This window comes from Microcaecilia unicolor, chromosome 9, assembly GCF_901765095.1.
Source record: "Microcaecilia unicolor chromosome 9, aMicUni1.1, whole genome shotgun sequence".
Lineage (NCBI taxonomy): Eukaryota > Metazoa > Chordata > Amphibia > Gymnophiona > Siphonopidae > Microcaecilia > Microcaecilia unicolor.
The window spans coordinates 3821812-3842808 of record NC_044039.1 but is presented as its reverse complement, the minus strand read 5'-3'; the positions used below and the strand labels follow the sequence as shown (position 1 = coordinate 3842808).

At 42.2% G+C, this 20997-nt stretch overlaps 1 protein-coding gene across 1 annotated transcript in view; it reads right to left on the bottom strand.

The window, feature by feature from the left end:
• PRMT8 (protein arginine methyltransferase 8) overlaps positions 1-19729 on the bottom strand; it is a 68212-nt gene extending 48483 nt beyond the window's left edge. The window contains exon 1 of the mRNA XM_030214610.1: positions 19661-19729. Coding sequence (XP_030070470.1) covers positions 19661-19729 — 69 coding nt within the window. The remainder of the gene's footprint in view (positions 1-19660) is intronic.
• Between the last annotated feature and the right edge of the window lie 1268 nt (positions 19730-20997).

The following is a 20997-nucleotide window of genomic DNA, read 5'->3' as shown; positions in this document are numbered from 1 at the left end:
TCTACATGGAATGTTGCTACTCTTTGGGGTTCTACATGGAACCTTGTTACTCTTTAGGATTCCAGAATCTTGCTATTCTTTGTGGTTCTACATGGAATGTTGCTACTCTTTAGGGTTCTACATGGAATCTTATTACTCGTTAGGATTCCAGAATCTTGCTACTCCTTGCGGTTCTACATGGAATGTTGCTACTCTTTGGGGTTCTACATGGAACCTTGTTACTCTTTAGGATTCCAGAATCTTGCTATTCTTTGTGGTTCTACATGGAATGTTGCTACTCTTTGGGGTTCTACATGGAACCTTGTTACTCTTTAGGATTCCAGAATCTTGCTATTGTTTGCGGTTCTACATGGAATGTTGCTACTCTTTGGGGTTCTACATGGAATCTTGTTACTCTTTAGGATTCCAGAATCTTGCTATTCTTTGTGGCTCTACATGGAATGTTGCTACTCTTTGGGGTTCTACATGGAACCTTGTTACTCTTTAGGATTCCAGAATCTGCTATTCTTTGCGGTTCTACATGGAATGTTGCTACTCTTTAGGGTTCTACATGGAATCTTGTTATTCTTTAGGATTCCAGAATCTTGCTATTCTTTGGGGTTCTACATGGAATGTTGCTACATTTTGGGGTTCTACATGGAATCTTGTTACTCTTTATGATTCCAGAATCTTGCTATTATTTGCGGCTCTACGTGGAATGTTGCTACTAATTGGGCTTCTGCCAGATACTTGTGACCTGGATTGGACACTGTTGGAAGCAGGATACTGGGCCTACATGGACCATTGGTCTGACCCAGTATGGCTATTCTTATGTTCTTATCACTTCAGAAAACAGAGAATGCAGGCCCTGAAAATTCTGGAGCTGTGAGAGTTATGCTTCAGAAGAATCTAGAAGAGAAGCAGTTTCTCTTGTGTATAGTGCTTCTACTGTTTGTCCGTCACCCATCATTCCACTGCCTTTCACAAGCGTTTCTCTTCTCAGGCTGATTTGCGGATCTGTGCTTGTCCTTATTTGACCCAAGACTGTACAATTTCTAACTTCCTTACACACAATAAATTGCTAGTCACACACTGGTCTAATCCCTAAGTAATTCGTCTTTCTGTCTCTCTCTTGCTATAATGACAATGATTAGAAACACCAAAACCTCACGATTATAGAATTACATTTGAATTCAGGTTTTTTTTTATATAAATATATTTTTCACTATTCACATGTGATTAAGGTTGATATGTACTCCAGTGATTAACAGGATTATAGTATCTTGGACGGATTTTATAACTTTGTTAATGCAGTGATACCATATTAAGAGGAGCTTATTTTAATTACATCATGTTCACATATTTCTTTTGTGGGAAGCTTCTGCATTAGACCATATTTAGCAGAGGAAACTTTGCTGCAGTTGGTAGAAGCCGTGATGGTTTTGCAGCTGTTCTACAGCAATCTGGCATGTAGGGATCATTCAAAGAAAGATTGTGCTGGATTGTGGTTGATCCAGAAAACAGCTGCTAAGATTATAAAAATGGAATGTTGCTAGTGGAGGAGTAGCCTAGTGGTTAGTGCAGCGGACTCTGATCATGGGGAACTGGGTTCAATTCCCACTGCAGCTCCTTGTGACTCTGGGCAAGTCACTTAACCCTCCATTGCCCCTAGTACAAAATAAGTACCTGAATATACTATGTAAACTGCTTTGAATGTAGTTGCATTAACCTCAGAAAGGCGGAATATCAAGTCCCATTTCCCTTTCCCCCTTTCCCTTATGACATCACAATATCAGAAGTGAGCCACGTATCGGGCAATCAAGCCATTGTGACATCACTGATGAGGTTGGCTCTTATTGGTGGAATGAGTGGAGGAGTAGCCTAGTGGTTAGTGCAGTGGACTTTGATCCTGGGGAACTGGGTTCAATTCCCACTCCAGCTCCTTGTGACTCTGGGCAAGTCACTTAACCCTTCATTGCCCAAGGTACAAAATAAGTACCTGAATATATAAGCTTAGCCGGTGGTGGGAGGCAGGGCTGGTGGTTGGGAGGTGGGGATAGCGCTGGGCAGACTTATACGGTCTGTGCCCTGAAAAAGACGGGTACAAATGAAGGTAAGGTATACACAAAAAATGGCACATGTGAGTTTATCTTGTTGGGCAGACTGGATGGACCGTGCAGGTCTTTTTCTGCCGTCATCCACTATGTTACTATGTTATTATGTTACTATATGTAAACCGCTTTGAATGTAGTTGCAAAAACCACAGAAAGGCGGTATATCAAGTCCCATTCCCTAAGAGTTACGCACATGTGCATAATTTAATTAAATAGCAAGCCCATCAGGAGCTAACAACCAATAATAATTAAGATTTGCATGCATATTCTATAACAATGTGAGCATAAATCCTGACAGGTATACATATTTGGGGGTGTTCCCACATTTTAAGCGCACTGATATAGAATATGGCCAAACTGCACCCAACTGTAGGCACCTAAGGGGGGGGGGGGGGGTTAAATGTATGGTCATTGTTCAGCACTGCACAAGCATTCCCCACATAGAGGGTGGACAGTTTCCAGAGAGCTGATGTACAGAGGTAAAACACTCTTTACCCTTGGAAATTACTTTGAAAACTGCTCTCTGGATTCCTATTCCAGAAAAAGAATCATTAAAATACTGCCATTATGAGACAATAAATAAAGAAGTCTTAAAAGAGAGCCAAAGAAGAGAAATCCATGACAGAAATACACAGTGAACTGCACAGCTATCAAAGAATCCTCACCAGGAAGATAAACATCACAGCTGGGTTACCCAAGATGCTGTCTGGAATAGCGTGTTTGACAGATTCTCTGATCAATCATTTTCTTCTAATGAAGCTTCCTACAACCTCCTTCTGTTACCTTTCATCTACACATTCCCGTAGGCTTCTATTGTCAATGACTGATGCGTCCTGGCAGAAATGTGTCAGACAGTACTAGGTTCAAACGCTTCTTCTGAACCATCACATTCCCTTCCCTGTAAGAAGCTTCATGGTGGTCCAAATCCAAGAACACAACTGTAAAACAATATTTAATATACAGATGGAAAATTCTTCCTTCCATCACCCTTTCCGTGATGGCTATTACACTTTTGAATACCATTTTCTTTGGCACAAAGCCATCTTCACAATTTATCTACAATGAGTAATAGCACTGGCCCTCGGATCACAAGACTGCTTCGGTGCTTAAATCAATACTTTCACTTTGCCAAGATTAAAAAATAAATCCAGTGTAACAAATTTCTTGGTTTTGACTAAGGCAGGCCGGGAGCTCAATTCCACTTATGTCAAACAGAATAGACTTCAGTAGATAGATGACAGTACGAACATTTTCATCAAGACCTGGGATGAGGTGACAATTAAGGCTCCAGGTCAAAAGGCAGTGGTATATAGTAAGCATTGAATGGGCCCCGGTGAAGAAATTAAGATAAGCCCTTATAAACAACCCATGTTGCCCAAGGTAGTGAAGGGGCCAGAGAGGCTCCCCATCAGAGTTCCAATCAGAAGTAGGAACTGATGTGGGAGTACCTATGGAAACTGAGAGGGTGTGAGTGCATATTGAAGGCACAGATGGTATGTGAGTGGGTATCTGGGATAACAGTGTGTATGTGAGGGGTTTGATGTGTAGAGTGGGGGATACGTATCTACTCCCTAAAGCTATTAAAAATCATAGCCCAACATAGGCACCGATCGGCAATTTCGGCGCCAAAAAGAGGAAAATGCACTAAGTGCCATTCCATAGAGGTCCAAATTGGATGTGGAACTTGTTCATCGTGGCTATTTTTCTACGCCAAAAAAAGAAGTGGGGATGGGATGGAGAGTGGGCGGAGCGGGGTACGCCAAACATTTCTGTGCCGAGTATTTTATAACGTCCAAAATTGGATGTTTCTATGAGAAAGACGTCTTTCTCATAGAAACATCCAATTTTGGATGTCCTTAACTGCCCATTGCAGAAACGTCCAAAATTTGGATGTCCTCAACTGCCCCGTCACAGAACCATCCAAATTTTGGACGTCCTCAACTTCCCCGTCGCTATACCTCCTACACCCCCTTGAAATGTGGCTGTCCCTGCAACAGGGCAGTTGAGGCCGTCCATCTTCCGATTTAAAGATGGGCGTCCTTCTCTTTTCATTGCTCTCCAGTCTAGACCTGTCAAACAAGTGCGGGAGGATTGTGCTGAGCGCATGCTCCGGCACAATTCTCCCGCAGTTCTACCCCATCATCAGAGATAATTGCGCTGCTTAAATTTGCATGCATTATCTCTGATCATAGGTCTAATAGCGCCCCGCGCTGTTCCAGCGCTATTTTAGAGTGCTGTTTGGAACAGCGCGGGGCTTTTGATCATCTGCCTGCAAGTGCTAACTGACTAACACAGAGTTAACGTGTGATCACTTACCACCTCCAAAATAGGAGGCGAGAACTGCTTCCATGTTAACTAGGAGCTGGTGCCATGCACTAATATGAATGTTAACACATGACCTGTAATAGAAAATCCTGGTGCCCTATTAAATTTGCAGGTACTGTGAGGGTTAAGGCGGGGTAACCTCAAATCTTACTGCGGTTTAGTAAAAGGACCCCTCTGTCTGATCTTTACAGCCCTCAGAGGAAATGGACTAAAGTGTCGACTCTCTACATACCTTCAAAGTTTCTAAAGGTTCTACTAAGGAGCTTTCCTAACTAAGCTTCCTCAAAGGAAATCATGTGATGCGACCATAGCCGCTGAGAGGGGGGGCCCGGCGCCGCAGTCCCACCCGCCCTCTGTCGTTGACCATCTGCCACCGGGCTGGGCCCCCTGCATTGAAATCATAGCACCTCTGACCTCTGTGTCAAAGCACTGCAGGCAGCAGGGAAGCAGATCACCTCCCTTCGGGCCTCCTTGCCTCCCTATATCCCACCCTCGCGAAAGTTACATCAGACGAGGGCGGGACACAGGGAGGGAAGGAGGCCCGAAGGGAGCTATTTTATCCCAGTACGTTTCCTTTTATTCACCTTGTCTGTCTATTTTTCCCAGCTACGCTTGTCTCCTCTGCTGCCTGTTTCATTGCATTGTGCTAACATTGCATCACGTTTCTGTTGTGTAAATGTTCGACTACGCTGTTTTAATGTGCACGTTTCTGACAGTGTATCATATTTATTTTGGGAGGAGTGGCCTAGTGGTTAGGGTGGTGGACTTTGGTCCTGGGGAACTGAGGAACTGAGTTCGATTCCCGGCACAGGCAGCTCCTTGTGACTCTGGGCAAGTCACTTAACCCTCCATTGCCCCATGTAAGCCGCATTGAGCCTGCCACGAGTGGGAAAGCGCAGGGTACAAATGTAACAAAAATAAAATAGATACTATTGGAGATTCTACATGGAATGTTGCTACTATTGGAGATTCTACATGGAATGTTGCTATTCCACTAGCAACATTCCATGTAGAAGGCTGCGCAGGCTTCTGTTTCTGTGAGTCTGACGTCCTGCACGTACGTGCAGGATGTCAGACTCACAGAAGCAGAAGCCTGCGCGGCCACATTGGTGATCTGCAAGGGCCGACTTCTACATGGAATGTTGCTAGTGGAATAGCAACATTCCATGTAGAATCTCAAATAGTAGCAACAGTGGAGGAGTGGCCTAGTGGTTAGGGTGGTGGACTTTGGTCCTGGGGAACTGAGGAACTGAGTTCGATTCCCACTTCAGGCACAGGCACTCCTTGTGACTCTGGGCAAGTCACTTAACCCTCCATTGCCTGCCGCATTGAGCCTGCCATGAGTGGGAAAGCGCGGGGTACAAATGTAACAAAATAAAATATATAGCTATTACTTCACCTCTATGTTCTAACTTCAAATTACGCTGACATTTGGTAACGTTACAATTGTTATGCTATTAATAAAATGTATTTATGGACTCATTCTCAAGGACACTGAATCATTAGAAAACAAAATCAAAAAAGACCTTTCTCTAACTTGACTAGAGATGAGAAAGAGACTATCGACAATGACTCATCAATAGTCATCAAACAAGCAGATAAAGGTGGTGCAGAGGCCGTAATTTATTTATTTATTTATCTGCTGCATTTTAATCCCACATTTTCCCACCTCTTTGCAGGCTCAATGTGGCTTACATTATGCCGCAATGACAATCGTCATAAACGGTATGAGAAGAACGAAGTATTGTTATGTATTAATTATTTCCATTATTTCTCATTTTCTTGATATCTAAAATACATTAATTATATCGGTTATGCAAAATGTAAGTAGAGTATAGTGTTAAATAATAACAGTGTGATTAAAGTAACCAAATTAAGAGCTCAATGTTGATTAGTTCTAATACAGATGTGATAGTGAGTCTTTTATGAAGGATTCTTGTTGTAAGTCTCGTTAAATAATTTAGTTTTCAGTGATCTCCGGAAGACTGTCAGATCATGCGTGTAATGAATAAACCAGATTATATTAATGAAATTCACAAACAGGTTCATGATGAAAACTTTTTACATAGAATGTAAATGAACCTGCACCATCCTTAAGAAAGTACATTAATGCGTTTGCTAGACATTGGAAAGGCAGCTGGATTCCTTACTGACAAGGAATATGAATTCCTAAACAACCCTTCCCCTAGGACTCCAGTAATATATGTTTTGTCAAAGATTCATAAGCCCTTCGTTTCACTGCCAGTCTCAGGTATTGAATCTATTTTAGCCCCACTATCAATTTTGCTTGATATATTTCTAAGACCATTGATCCCTTCCATTCCTTCTCATACATGTGAATCTTCACATATTATCAACATCCTTGATGAGTTAATAATCTCAGGAAATATCACTCTTGAATCTCTCTATACAAATATTCTCCAGAGGCACCTGGGATAATTAGAGAATCATTACAAGACAGGCGTTTTCACACCAGGATACCAACAGAGGTCATAGTTGAATTAGCCACTCTGGCCTTAAAAGAAAATTACTTTTCCGGAGCCAGGAAGGCGATAGAACTAGAGGACATGAATTGAGGTTGAAAGGGGGGCTGACTCAGGAAAAATGCCAGGAAGAATTTTTTTCATGGAGAGGGTAGTGGATACTTGAAATGCCCTCTTGTGGGAGGTGGTGGAGATGAAAACGGTAATGGAATTCAAAAATGCGTGGGATAAACACAAAGGAATCCTGTTCAGAAGGAATGGATCGACAGAAGCTTACCAGAGATTGGGTGGCAACACCGGTAATTGGGAAGCAAAGCTAGTGCTGGGCAGACTTCTACAGTCGGTGCCCTGAAAATGGCAAGGACAAATCAAGGTCAGGTATACATATAAAATAGCTCATACAATGAGTTAATCTTGTTGGGCACACTGGATGGACCGTAAGGTCTTTATCTGTCATCATCTACTCTGTTACTATGTTACTTCTACTTCAAGGGACAATTTTACAAACAAATCAAAGGCACAGCCATGGGGGCCACAATAGCACCTTCAATGACTAATCTGTATGTTGCAGACTTTGAAAATAAATTTTTCATAGAATATGCACATAACGACAAGATTATACTCTGGCAGGGGTACATTGATGATTTATTTATGATTTGGCAGGGAGAAGATGAAGAATTATTAATCTTTTTCAATTGGTTTTACTCAAGAGATAAAAATTTGAGATTTCAATTTACATCTGATAAAAAAGAGGTGACATTTCTAGATATCAAAATTAGATATGCAAATAATGCCTTTACCACTGCTCTGTATTGCAAACCCACAGATATAAATAAGATGTTACATTATACTAGCTGTCACTGCAAGGCATTAAAGAAAAATCTACCTTATAGCCAATTTCTAAGGGTTAGACCCATGTGCTTTGCTCAAGATGACCTCATTGAACGGGCTAAAATCATGGAAACAAAGTTCAGAGAGAGAGGATGTCAAAGATGGCTTGAGAAGACCACTAACTCAAGACAGAAAGGCTCTTCTTCAATCTAGGACCACAGCATACAATAATAAAGTGGTATGTACTGTCCTATGACATAATTAAATACTTAGAAAACCCTGGCTCGTGATGCAAGGATTACCACACTGTTCAGATAAAAATATAATAGTTATATGAATCTCAAGAACATCTTAGCACCATCCCTGCCACCCAGAAACATCAACCTAAAGACGGTATCGTTGGTTCCTTCTCCTCCAACACTTGTTCTGTGCGCCATATAATTTAAACACACCCAGTCATTGGAGACTGTTATGAAATACAATACTTTTCAAATTATAAAACCCAACAGGTAATAGATGCTGTAATCTGTTCATGTAATTTACTGTATATTTGCAAAACTGAAAGAGCTTTTTAACAAGTGCTCTCAAAAGAAAGATTATTGAAAAAAACATTGGTACAACACACAAGTTTCTAACCAACACAGATTTGAAGATTTCAGATTTTTGGTTTTCAAAATAGTTCAGAACCCTTGGAGAGGAGGCAGAGTGGACAAAATTCTTTTACAAGAGGAACAACAGTTTATTTTAAAATATAACACTGTTACACCTAATGACTTAAATAATGAATCAGATTTAACCGTATTGTTATAAGAACCACTTATGACATCACCTTTGATGTTCCTTCTTAATCATACATGATCCCACACGGAACATTATGTTATGTCTTATGGTTCCTTTTAAGCATTTTTTATATTCTCCCCTGGTTCTTTAATGGGGGGGAATTCCAGATTGGCACCCAAAATAATTAGATAAGGGGCTCCAATAATTTAATTATTGGAATTAACAAACACTTAATTGGTAATAATTATGATTTTGACACACACTGTTCTGTAACAATGTGCGTCTAAGTTGGATCACATGCAACTCAACAGGGGGCGTGACCACTGGAGGGGCATTGGTGGGTCAGGAGCATTCACAAAAGATGCACGCAGTGTTACAGAATCATGGGGATCTGGGCCCAACTTGCATACCAGTATTTATACCAGGTTCCATCTGGAATAAGTCCCTCATGCCCAAAGTTGAGTGCAAAATTTTGCAGTCAATGGTACTCTGTACAAAGAATCAATCCCAGATTGCCCTTTATAGAATAATAATGAGCACAGATTTTTATCAGCGCCATCTATAGAATTTTCCCCTATCCCCTGGAATCTATATATCACGCCTAGTGTATTCTATAACAACATGTGCAACTTAATTGGCTTAACAAGCTAATCAGCATTTTAACAGCAGTTAACAAGCAATAATCAGCAATAATTAGAATTTACATGCACACCTCGCTAAGTTTATTCTGTAATGCAGAGTGCATAAATTCTAACACACACAGCCAAAAAGGGGAGTGGTTATGGGTGGGGAAATGGGCATTTCATGGGTGTTCCAAAATTTACATGTACTGTTATAGAGCTTGCATCGTTTCGGAACTATCAACTCTGAATTCTCTAAAAATCAGTACTAAGTTTGTGGAACCCCCAGGAAGAGAGTAAGGGGGTTGTGACTGAATTAACTCCAGGCACAAACAGGAAAGTGACTAGTTTGAGCTCTTCTAAAGTGAACCTTCCCAACTGACATTATCCATTCAATTGCAGGGACCCTTGGTCTTTTCCCAGTATGGCGGTGCTTATGTACTTATGACATAGGGGAAAAGACGCGTGGTTCTGGCAGTCAACCTTGAATTCAGTGGCATCCGGCTCACATTAGAATGCCATCAGCTTCAGGAACTGCAATTCCACATCCCTGCTAGTACACTATGCAAGTATGTCCTACTGGTTTTTTTTTAAATTACAATGCTTTAATTAAAATTGTAGATAGAAAGTCATCAGAAGGTTAATAACAACAGTCTTTGTAGAGTAGAGATGCCGAGCTGTGAAAGCAACCTCTGAAGACGGGCATTAATGGATGCTTTCTGGGGCACCATGGCACAGATGGAATTTTTAATTTCTGTGGAGCTAACCAATGACAAATTAGAATGTAGATCCCCGAACTCCGGGGAGCTTATGGAACTCCGAGGGCATTCTGGGTTTTCATGACAATGTGATCTCTCTGTTCACCTGAAGCAATACACGCTGCCTTTTCATAATTACGGTGAGCATTTCTCCCGTGCCCTTATGTTTTTTTAATATAGGTTCTTGTGTTTTGTTCACTCAGTTTGTTCCTATCCATTCAATTGCAGGGACATTGTGCTGTCTTTAGTCTTTAACTCATTCGTCAGTAACATTAGACCAGTTTTGTTTTTTTTCAGCCACTGTTTGGCTATCTCTGTTTTCATCTTCGAGGTTAGCTGTTCATTTTCTGGTATTCAATGATCTCACAGTGTAAAGCACTAATGTAGTTGCGTCTCAGCTTTAGCTTTGGTTTGCTTTTTAATTTATGATTATTATTATTCTTTAATACTTTGTTTTGAAATGTGAGGCAACTCTCCCTGTGTCGTTAGCGTTCTCACGGGTACCTTAAAGACGGCATACTTTTGTTTCCATACTCTTAGCTTCACTTGTTCTCCCCACTATACTTTCAGTTTCTCTTGTCACTGTTTTCACTTCTTCTAGCTTTTTTTTGTCACTTTTTTCAAAACTGACTCTGTCACTATATTTACTAGACACTTTTATATCACGATAAGCCACACGAGTTTGGTTCCATATCTTTCTACGAATATACAATTATTATTGTATTCATCATTTCACGATACACACTGTAGATAAGGTATTTTATCAAACACTTTCTTATTATTCACAGTTTTTCACATTTCACTCACCTTCACCACTGGGCTGATGTGCTTTCTCACACATGTATATTTATTCCACATTAGAATTTAAAATTTTGTTATGTATAACATTTGATCACATTGGCATTCACAAGTTTCATTCTCCACTGTTATCAATAGAAATCAAACAAAATAAAACATGGAAAAGAAAATAAGATGATACCTTTTTTATTGGACATAACTTAATACATTTCTTGATTAGCTTTTGAAGGTTGCCCTTCTTCGTCAGATCGGAAATAAGCAAATGTGCTAGCTGACAGTGTATATAAGTGAAAACATTCAAGCATTACTATGACAGTCTGACAGGGTGGGAGGATGGGGGTGGGTTGGAGGTATGCATGGGGACATTATAAACCATAAAGCTGTATTTCTCTGTTGATCACCCCACCCCTCACCTATCCACACCCACCCTGTTAGAATATCAATGATATGCTTTGATGTCCCCATGCATACCTCAGACCCACCCCATCCTCCCACCCTGTCAGACTGTCATAGTAATGCTTGAATGTTTTCACTTATATACACTGTCAGCTAGCACATTTGCTTATTTCCGATCTGACGAAGAAGGGCAACCTTCGAAAGCTAATCAAGAAATGTATTAAGTTATGTCCAATTAAAAAGGTATCATCTTATTTTCTTTTCCACGTTTTATTTTGTTTGATTTCTATAGATTCTACATGGAATGTTGCTATTCCACTAGCAACATTCCATGTAGAAGTCGGCCCTTGTAGATCACCAATGTGGCCGCGCAGGCTTCTGCTTCTGTGAGTCTGACGTCCTGCACGTACGTGCAGGACGTCAGACTCACAGAAACAGAAGCCTGCGCAGGAATGTTGCTAGTGGAATAGCAACATTCCATGTAGAATGTCCAATAGTAGCAACATTCTATGTAGAATCTCCAATAGTATCTATTTTACTGTCATAGTAATGCTTGAATGTTTGCACTTATATACACTGTCAGCTAGCACATTTGCTTATTTCCGATCTGACGAAGAAGGGCAACCTTCGAAAGCTAATCAAGAAATGTATTAAGTTATGTCCAATAAAAAAGGTATCATCTTATTTTCTTTTCCATGTTTTATTTTGTTTGATTTCTATTGATAACCTTAAGAGTGGACTAACACGGCTACCACACTCCTCTACTTATTCTCCACTGTATAGCCAAATGCAAAATCCAATGACACACATGAGGCAATTATATTTCTCAAATTGGCAAGACATTGGCCGCAGCTTTATTTGCTAAACAACAACTTTACAAACAAACGTTTTCAAAACCTTTTTCACCTCCCATATATCTAGGCGGTAACATACTAGCTTCACCATTTAACCTCTTCCAATACCCACCCCACGACCCACAGTATCACAGGGTCGTGTGTGCCCCGTCCCGTGGCGGTGATGCGTACAAGACCAACATTGCTAGGCCTAACTTAGGCCCTATGATGTGAAATTCTGCCCAGATTTACAGAAATAAACTTAATACCCCCAACCAAGCTGCGACCCCCACACCCCCTCCCCGATTCCAAAAAGCCCAACATGCATTCTCACCAGGGAGGGCCAGGTGGCGAATTTCACCTCCACAAAAACCCTCCCTCTCCTCACACAATGTTTTTACTTCCCGCCCAGCGTCCTTCTCCTGCTAACACAAACCCCACCCTTGATGTACCTTTTATCCAATCCCTGCTTCCAAAGCATTTTCTTTTCCACCAATTGCCATCCCCCTTTCATAATGTCTTAACGTTCAAACATTAATTAATGAAGTTGCATTAAATTATTAAATAATGTTCCTTGAAACCCCCCCCCCCATTTTCTTCAACACCATTTTTCACCTAATCCCTTTACCCCATATTATAGTGGCTTTCTCTCCTGCTCGGCCAGTGTTATACCCTCTAATTTAGCATGTAGGGTCTTTTTTTAAATTGTTTGTTCATTTGTGAGGACCCCTGAGGAAGGCTCTACAGCTGAAACACAAGCAGCGTTGGCCCATATGTATCAATGCATCCTGATTTTAATATTGGAGAATAAAACTATAAAGCACCTTTGGTCATTTTGCAACTCTTTTTTTTTTTTTTAGATATTCCACCAGGGCCGGTCCTAGGGTCTCTGGTGCCCCCCTGCAGACTATGAGTTGGCGCCCCACCCCCCCAGCCCCTGTCCAGCGATTCTCCTTTGCCCCCATTCCACCCCCCATTTATGTCCACCTGCCCGCCCTCTTCTCCCCCAACATTTCCCTTTCTCTTCTTGCCACCCTGCGTGGTTTAAATCTTTTTAAATTTACCTCCGTCCCAGCGGCCGCGTTATTGCAAAGCCCTGCCCGTCTCTAGCCTTCCCTCCCTTCATGAGTTCATTCCCTCAGAGTCCCGCCCTCGAGGAAATGACATCAGAAGGCAGGACTCTGTGGGAACGAACTCACGAAGGGAGGGAAGGCTAGAGACGGGCTTTGAAATGACGCGGCCGCTGGGACGGAGGTAAATTAAAGATTTAAATACCCAAGGGCGGCGCCCTTGAAGGCAGGCGCCCCCCTGCGGTGCTTACCCCGCTTACTGTGTTTGACTGGCCCTGTCTTCCACCTTTTCTTTGTCTGGAAATAAAATAAGAACAGACTAATCAAGGTTGTTTCAACTTGAAAAAACACTTTCTAAGATAAATGTTTAATCTGAGCATTCATCGTTAAGGTGGAATCCAAAATAACCCCAACTCTTGAGGATTTATTTATTGTCAATTGAGTGCCATCAAAACAAGGAATACACACAGGAATATTATCTGTATGTAACTAAACCAGAGAACTTTTGTCTTATCCGTATTCAAAGAAAAGGCCCATGCAATTATTAATCTTGGACAACATCTCAAGAACAACTGAGGAATGAGTTGAGAACCCCTGCCTTAGTCCAAAATTATGATTATGGTGATCGAGGAGCACACGGAACAAAACTGCATTTGTCCGACAAAAAATGATTCAAAGGTATGCTAAAGGCTCAGTTGACTAATCTTATCTGATTGCAAATCTGTCCTATGATTTTGCAATAGAGATTTTATGGTATAAATCAGGGACAGGCAACTTTGGTCCTCGAGGGCCACAACCTAGTCACATTTTCATGCTACCAGTCCCAAGGTGAGCAGTGGCTTCCCCATGTCCGCCTCAATAGCAGACTATGGACTTTTCCTCCAGGAACTTGTCCAAACCGTTTTTTTAAAACCCAGATACGCTAACCGCTATTACCGCATCCCCTGGCAGCGAGTTCCAGAGGTTAACTATTCATTGAGTAAAAAAATATTTGCTCCTATTTGTCAGAGGTGTAGTCCCATAAGAATAACTATGGGGCCCTTGTACTAAGCTGCGTTAGGCACTAACATATGTGTAATGCAGAAAAAAGTGGACTACCACAGGTCATGTTGCAGATGACATAATAGCTTTTGAATGTACACATCAGAGAGCAGGTCAAGGGCAGAGAGTGTTCAAACAAATCCGCAACCAAGCGAAGAACTCGAACGCCCCACGGGAGAAAACAGGTATAGGAGAAAGTGGGATGTTTGACCATGGAACACCAAAAACTGGATAGATTGATCTTAAAAACACTTGTTTATTGATGAAAAAAGACTCAACACAAACATTTTTTTTACTAATGTATACGCCTCCACCTACCCTCCTCTCTTCCTTCCCGTTCACATTAATTGATTTGATTTGCTTACTTTTTTTTTTTGTCTATTAGATTGTAAGCTCTTTGAGCAGGGACTGTCTTTCTTCTATGTTTGTGCAGCGCTGCGTACGCCTTGTAGCGCTATAGAAATGCTAAATAGTAGTAGTAGTAGTAGTTTTGTAGACTCCTGATGCAGGCCTAACGGCCGAAACACAACATTTGTGTCGAGTCTTTTTTTCATCAATAAACAAGTGTTTTTAAGATCAGTCTATCCAGTTTTTGGTGTTCCGTGGTCAAACATCCCACTTTCTCCTATACAAGGGCAGAGAGTGGGCACGTTTGTGCGAACTACTTAACACATCTACATTACCTCATACTAACTGGTTAGCACACAGATAATTCAGAAGCCCTTACAAAGAGGAGGGGGTAAGTGCTCTTGTGATAATGTTTAAAAATGGTTGCACACTAATGGCAACATTAGCACACGACTAGAAAATCACCTTAGGGCGTAGGAAAGACCTACATAAGGGTGCACCAAGCCGGCTTTTACCAGGAATGGTGGAAAGGTCAGCCAGGGAAGAATTTCATGGTTCCAGATCTCAGTCCTGGTGGAAGTGAGTTACAGGAGGCAAGAGAGAGGGAATCCAAAAAAAAAAAAATGAGGAACCCAGCAAAGCAGAAAAAGCAAAATAGGTCTCCAAGATTGGTTGTGGATTCCAAACTTTAATAAGATACCCGACACAATGCCAACAAATAGTGGTGCTTTTACTAATCCATGGTAAAAAAAAAAAAAAAAAAAGTGGCCTGCGTGTTTTGGGCGCACGCTGGGCCATTTTTCACCGTGGCTGGGGAAAAGGCTTTTTTTTTCAATGGGGGCTGTAATTACTACTACTACTTAACATTTCTAAAGCGCTACTAGGGTTACGCAGCGCTGTACAGTTTAACAAAAAAAGGATAGTCCCTGCTCAAAGGAGCTTACAATCTAAAGGACGAAATGTCAAGTTGGGGCAGTCTAGATTTCCTGAATAGAGGTATAGTGGCCATGCGCTTGAATTAAAGGTAGCGTGTGGCTATTTAATGCTTGAGCCCTTACCGTCACCCATTCACCTAGCGGTAAGGGCTCATGTGTTACATGTGTGGTACTCATGCAGTGCACACCAATTTGGCCATGCTGACCATTACCACCCTGGAATGCCCCATGGTAGGAAATAATTTCTACTGCGGGAAATTGCTTGCGCCCAACTTTGACATTACCACCTGGGTGGTAGTCCTGCTTATTTTCGAACGAGAAGGCCGGTCATCTTCCGACACAAATCGGGAGATGGCCGGCCTTCTCCTAAACCTGGCCAAATCGGTATAATCGAAAGCCGATTTTGGCCGGCTTCAACTGCTTTCCGTCGCAGGGCCAGTCAAAGTTCAAGGTGGCATGTCGGCAGGGTACCGAAGGCGGGATGGTGGCATGGTTAAGAGATGGCCAGCTTCGGCCGATAATGGAAAAAAGAAGGCCGGCTCTGACAAACACTTGGCCGGCTTCATTTGGTCCATTTACTGTATTTTTAGGACCAAGCCTCCAAAAAGTGCCCCAAATGACCAGATGACCACCGGAGGGAATCGGGGATCACCTCCCCTTACTCCCCCAGTGGTCACCAACCCCTCCCACCCAAAAACAAAAATTAAAAATTATTTTTTCCAGCCTCTATACCAGCCTGAAATGTCATACCCAGCTCCATCACAGCAGTATGCAGGTCCCTGGAGCAGTTTTTAGTGGGTGCAGTGCACTTCAGGCAGGTGGACCCAGGCCCATCCCCCCTACCTGTTACACTTGTGGTGGTAAATGTGAGCCCTCCAAACCCCACTGTACCCACATGTAGGTGCCCCCCTTCACCCATAAGGGCTATGGTAATGGCGCACAGTTGTGTTGAGTGGGTTTTTGGGGGGCTCAGCACACAAGGTAAGGGAGGTATGCACCTGGGAGCAATTTTTGAAGTCCACTGCAGTGCCCCCTAGGATGCCTGGTTGGTGTCCTGGCATGTGAGGGGGGCCAGTGCACTACAAATGCTGGCTCCTCCCACGACCAAATGCCTTGGATTTGGCCGGGTTTGAGATGGCCGGCATCGGTTTCCATTATCGGCGAAAACCGATGCCAGCCATCTCAAACCCGGCTACCTCTGACATTTGGCTGGTCCCAACCGTATTATCGAAATGAAAGATGGCCGGCCATCTTGTTTCGATAATACGGTTCGTGAGACCTCTTTACGGCACCAGCCTTAGAGATGGCCACCCATATAGATGGCCGGCGCTGTTCGATTATGCCCCTCAGTGTCAATTTGGCATGGGCTACCCACGCAGTACACCCACTGCTGCTTTGTAAAAGGCTCCCATAGAGTGCTAAAAGCAGTACTTCTAAGCCACTCTAATCTAGCAGTAGAGCAAATGGAAACCCTCTTAGAATGACGCCAAATGAATCTACTCTCTGCTTTTACCGCTCGATTTGTTGGCGTTGTTTATTTATATTCAAAGGACAGAGGAATTCACCACTGTCGTATTATTGATACTGATGACCGCTGACAAAGGTGAATCTACTACTACTACTATAAATCATTTGTATCTTCATAAAGGCGGTTAATAAATCCCAATAAATAAATAAAGGCATTCTGCAGAATCACAGCCTGTGTTGGGTCTCTTATTAAACCTTGGAAGCCCATTGTGCTTTTTCTGCTGTAACTGAGTTACACAGCACAAGTGGCAGGAAACTGCTGGGTTAAAAAGAAAAATGTATTTTGTTCTAATTGAAGCTTTCGGGAACAGCATTTCTGGGTTTTTTTTTAATGCGTTCATTAGTACAGCTAACTTTAAGAAAAAAAAAAAACCCACAAAAATCTAAACTATGTTTTATTTTAAAAGGAGGGGAGGGGGGGTAAGTCCATGCTACCCACAGCATTTGAAAGCTATGTGATTCCTTTACAATTCGATGTTTGTGTTACTTATGCAAACAGATTAGCTCTGAACTTACAGTTGTGATCTTGCACAGATTTTAAAATCACCAACAGGTGTATGTGGGGTGTGGGAATGGGTCTAATGAGCATATCAAAACTGGGAATTAAGATGTATTAGGCACACTGGCACTGACCTAATTCAATAGATACAAAAAGCCCCTGACATTCAATATACTTTGCAAGCCAGAAATCTTACTTTGGCAGACTGTTCAGACCAGTCTTCAGTCTGGAGAAAGACCTGTGAGAAATTTCAGTTCTTAACATTCTTCCAGGCACAATGGAAGAGGGATCAAAGAGGTAACCCGATAACATGGGCTTGGATGTGTTATGTAAATTATTCCACAGACATATCTTCCTTAATTCTTACATGGTAATATGTTAATTTAGAACAAACCTCTTACTCTGTTCATAACTATATCTTTTGCAATATAATGTAAGCCACATTGAGCCTGCAAATAGGTGGGAAAATGTGGGGTACAAATGTAGCAAATAAATAAATGAAATCCTGAGGTGGTGGAGCCTGTGGGGCTGTCAGCTGGTTAATCTCCACAGTTAGAGCATGATTCTAGGCAAACTGAGCAAGGCAGTTGCTCCTTATATCACATCATCTACTTTGCTGCTGTTGTATCTCATCCGCTGCTAAATAAATACCGGGTCTAGATGTTCTGGGGGAAAAGCGAAATGTTTACAGAGATGTGCAACTTCAACATTTTCATCTCGTTTCTTGTGCCATTTACAGAAATTGTCATTTTGGGGGAGGGTCGTATTTTTTTTCGCTACTGGAGCGACATGATTAAAAATGCACAAATTGAAAAGAATGCACACTATAAAGGGCAGATGAAGAAAAAAAAAAAAAAAAGCAATAATTTCAAGCTTTTGTTCCAGTCGTTTCGGGGGAACGGGGACATTATACAGTGTGAGAAATGTCCTTAACATTCCTCCTGTGATTTCCAACAAATGCGCATCCCTCGTATTTCCCTCTGCTTCTCTTAAACCAATGAAGACACAAGAAAAGTGAAACGGAAGCAAATTGAGAGCAGCAGAAACTCTGGGATCATTAGAGCCCCCCAGTTTATGAGATAACGACCCGTCCTGGGTTACAAGTGCTGATCCATGAGCTCTGCTGTGCTTTAATATACAGCAGCTAAAGGATTTCTAAATCAGCAAAAGAATTAGCTCTTCATGCATTTACTTAATTTGCTCAGTACAGACGGGCTGGTTTATTTGCTGACAAGGATTATTATTCACTCAGGGAGGAGAAATGATCTGTCTTTCTGAACATTGTTTTTCGAATTTGATATACAATCAGAGCTTTACCACTGGAATGGTGGGTGCTCCAGTTTTTAAAATCCTCCAGAGCGTTTCTAACTTTCTCTGTCACACGTTGTAAAACTATCCAGGTCACTTCTGTAACATGTTTACAGTGAATGAAGGTGGAATCACCTTTAATCACTTGTTTACAGTCGTTGATTCGTGATAATTGTGAAATTGCTGTACACCAAAATCAGTAATAAACATTGCAAGAGGGCCTCGCCGGTCTGTGTTTCAACAAAACGCTTTTTTTTTTTCCTTGGCAGAGATTTTCTGGCTTTTTTTTTTTTTTTACCCTGTTCATAAAGCCCTCTCTGGTTCCTGCTCTTATCCCTCCTCTTTCTCACCTCCAGCATTCCTACAGTCCTGCGTTAGATCTAGCCACCTCTTGCACCACGTGCCTTGGCTTCTTTCAGCACCCGACAGCCGGACAGCTCCTCGCTCGCCCGCGCACAGAGACGTCCACCCACTACAGGAATCCATGAGTTTGGTGCATGGGTCTAGAAGACCCTAGGGAGGTGCTAGAGCCCACCTTGAGGTTTTTGTCTAACCTACAGGCTGTTCATCATCTTTCCAAGCAAAGAGTTACATAATATCCTATCCTATGCATTGGATTTACACTGCAATGAAATCTGAGGCAGCTTTATTCAGAGCCCTGAGCAAGCCAGGCGAGAAAATTAGCGTGAAGCATTGACAAATTCACTGCCGAGAAGTATTCTGCAATAAATAACTCACATGTATCCCTGGGGCTCAGCAGGATAAGAGGGGCATAATTTTTATTTTTTTTTCAAACATGCACTATGATTTGCAATTGCTCATCCTTCGAAACATACATTTTACCAGACTTCCCTAGCAATATGAGCTCCTGCGGATCCGAACACCTCCATTGAACGTGGGGGTATTTGAAGAGCCATCCCTCCCTCTGAAAATCCACAGCCGCTCCAGCTCTGAAAAGCAGCCCAGTCGGATCCTTATTTAGGAGTTTAAAAAGCCAAGGGGAGTTTTCTCTTACCTCGCTGGGCTCGGTCTCCGCCATTTTCCTCCGAAGGAGCAGGCAGCGGGAGGAGTGTTTTATTCCCATAAGAGGCAGCCGGGAAGTGGGTGATTGCCAAAAGTGACCCCTCCCCAAAAAAAAGAGGGAATCTGTCGTCTCGTCCCCTTACAGCTCGGAAGAGGTCCTTTCCTCTCGCATTCTACTGCTTCAATGGACTTGCACGTTTGAAAAAGTTATTTCTTTTTCCTGGTGAATTGGGTGGGGGTGTGGTGGGGGGTTGTTGAGCAGCGGGATTGTCTTCAACTTCACTAAGGTTTCTGCCGGTGCTCCGGGTAACAGAGCAATTAAAGCAAATTAAGTTGCTCGTTTTGTCTTTAACCCTCTTACGGCTACTTGCCCTCCAGTATCAGAGGGTGGCCCAAAGGAAATGTTGCTTCTTGGTGTGGCTGTGTCCTGCCTGGTCGCAAAGTGAAAAAGAGACCCAACTTTTCCTCTCTGTGCGCTGAGCTGCACTCCCCTGGCTCCTGAGTGGCAAGTATTCCAGGCTCCAAGACTGATTTTCTGGGACAGCCCATTAACTCCTTCAGTCCGGCCCCTTTTTTGATTGGTGAAAGCAGTTGGGGGTCTCTGGCTCAAAAGAGATTGTCTTTTCATAGCACACAAATGCAAAGATTAGTCCAATCACACAGGTACTAAGCAGCAGCCGCTGTTTTTCTCAGCCCTGGGCAGCTCTGTAATTCTTCCACTTCATCCAGCAGATCTTATCCTCGATTTGATGTAATACCAACTCTCTGGCTTGCTTTTGCACAGGAAATAATGGGGGAGGAAGGTGCATATCTCTCGTATTGTTTCACTCCACCTCACTGATCTTGTATTTCTCCAACAGACAACCCTAAATATTAACTCTTTAGACTTAGGATCTTAAACAATACTCTAATGCTTAAACACAGCGAATAGATTTTGTTGTCATGCTTCTAGTTGGGTCTATTCAGAACCATGAGTTCTGGTTGTCCTTGGAGCACTGAGAGATGTAGAACATTGGAAACAGAAGGGAATGGCCAGTTCTCCGGGCAAATGGGATGAGTTTCCCGGTGTTGAATGTGGCTTTAAAATACAATGGAATCCTCTTTTCCTTCTTTTCATAGTGTTGGTGTCGGCCACTTTAAATCAGGGACTGGAAGACAGGTAACACATGGCAGGTGAGGATTAAGGAGCCCTGAGTGGGTTTGGGTGGGGCTAGGTGATGCTCATCTTTGATAACTGTTTAAAAGGGGAAATGATATAAGGACAGAAACCTACATGTTGTGAATTATGAAAAAGAAAATGCTTAACTCTGAAGGTCAGATTTACATTTC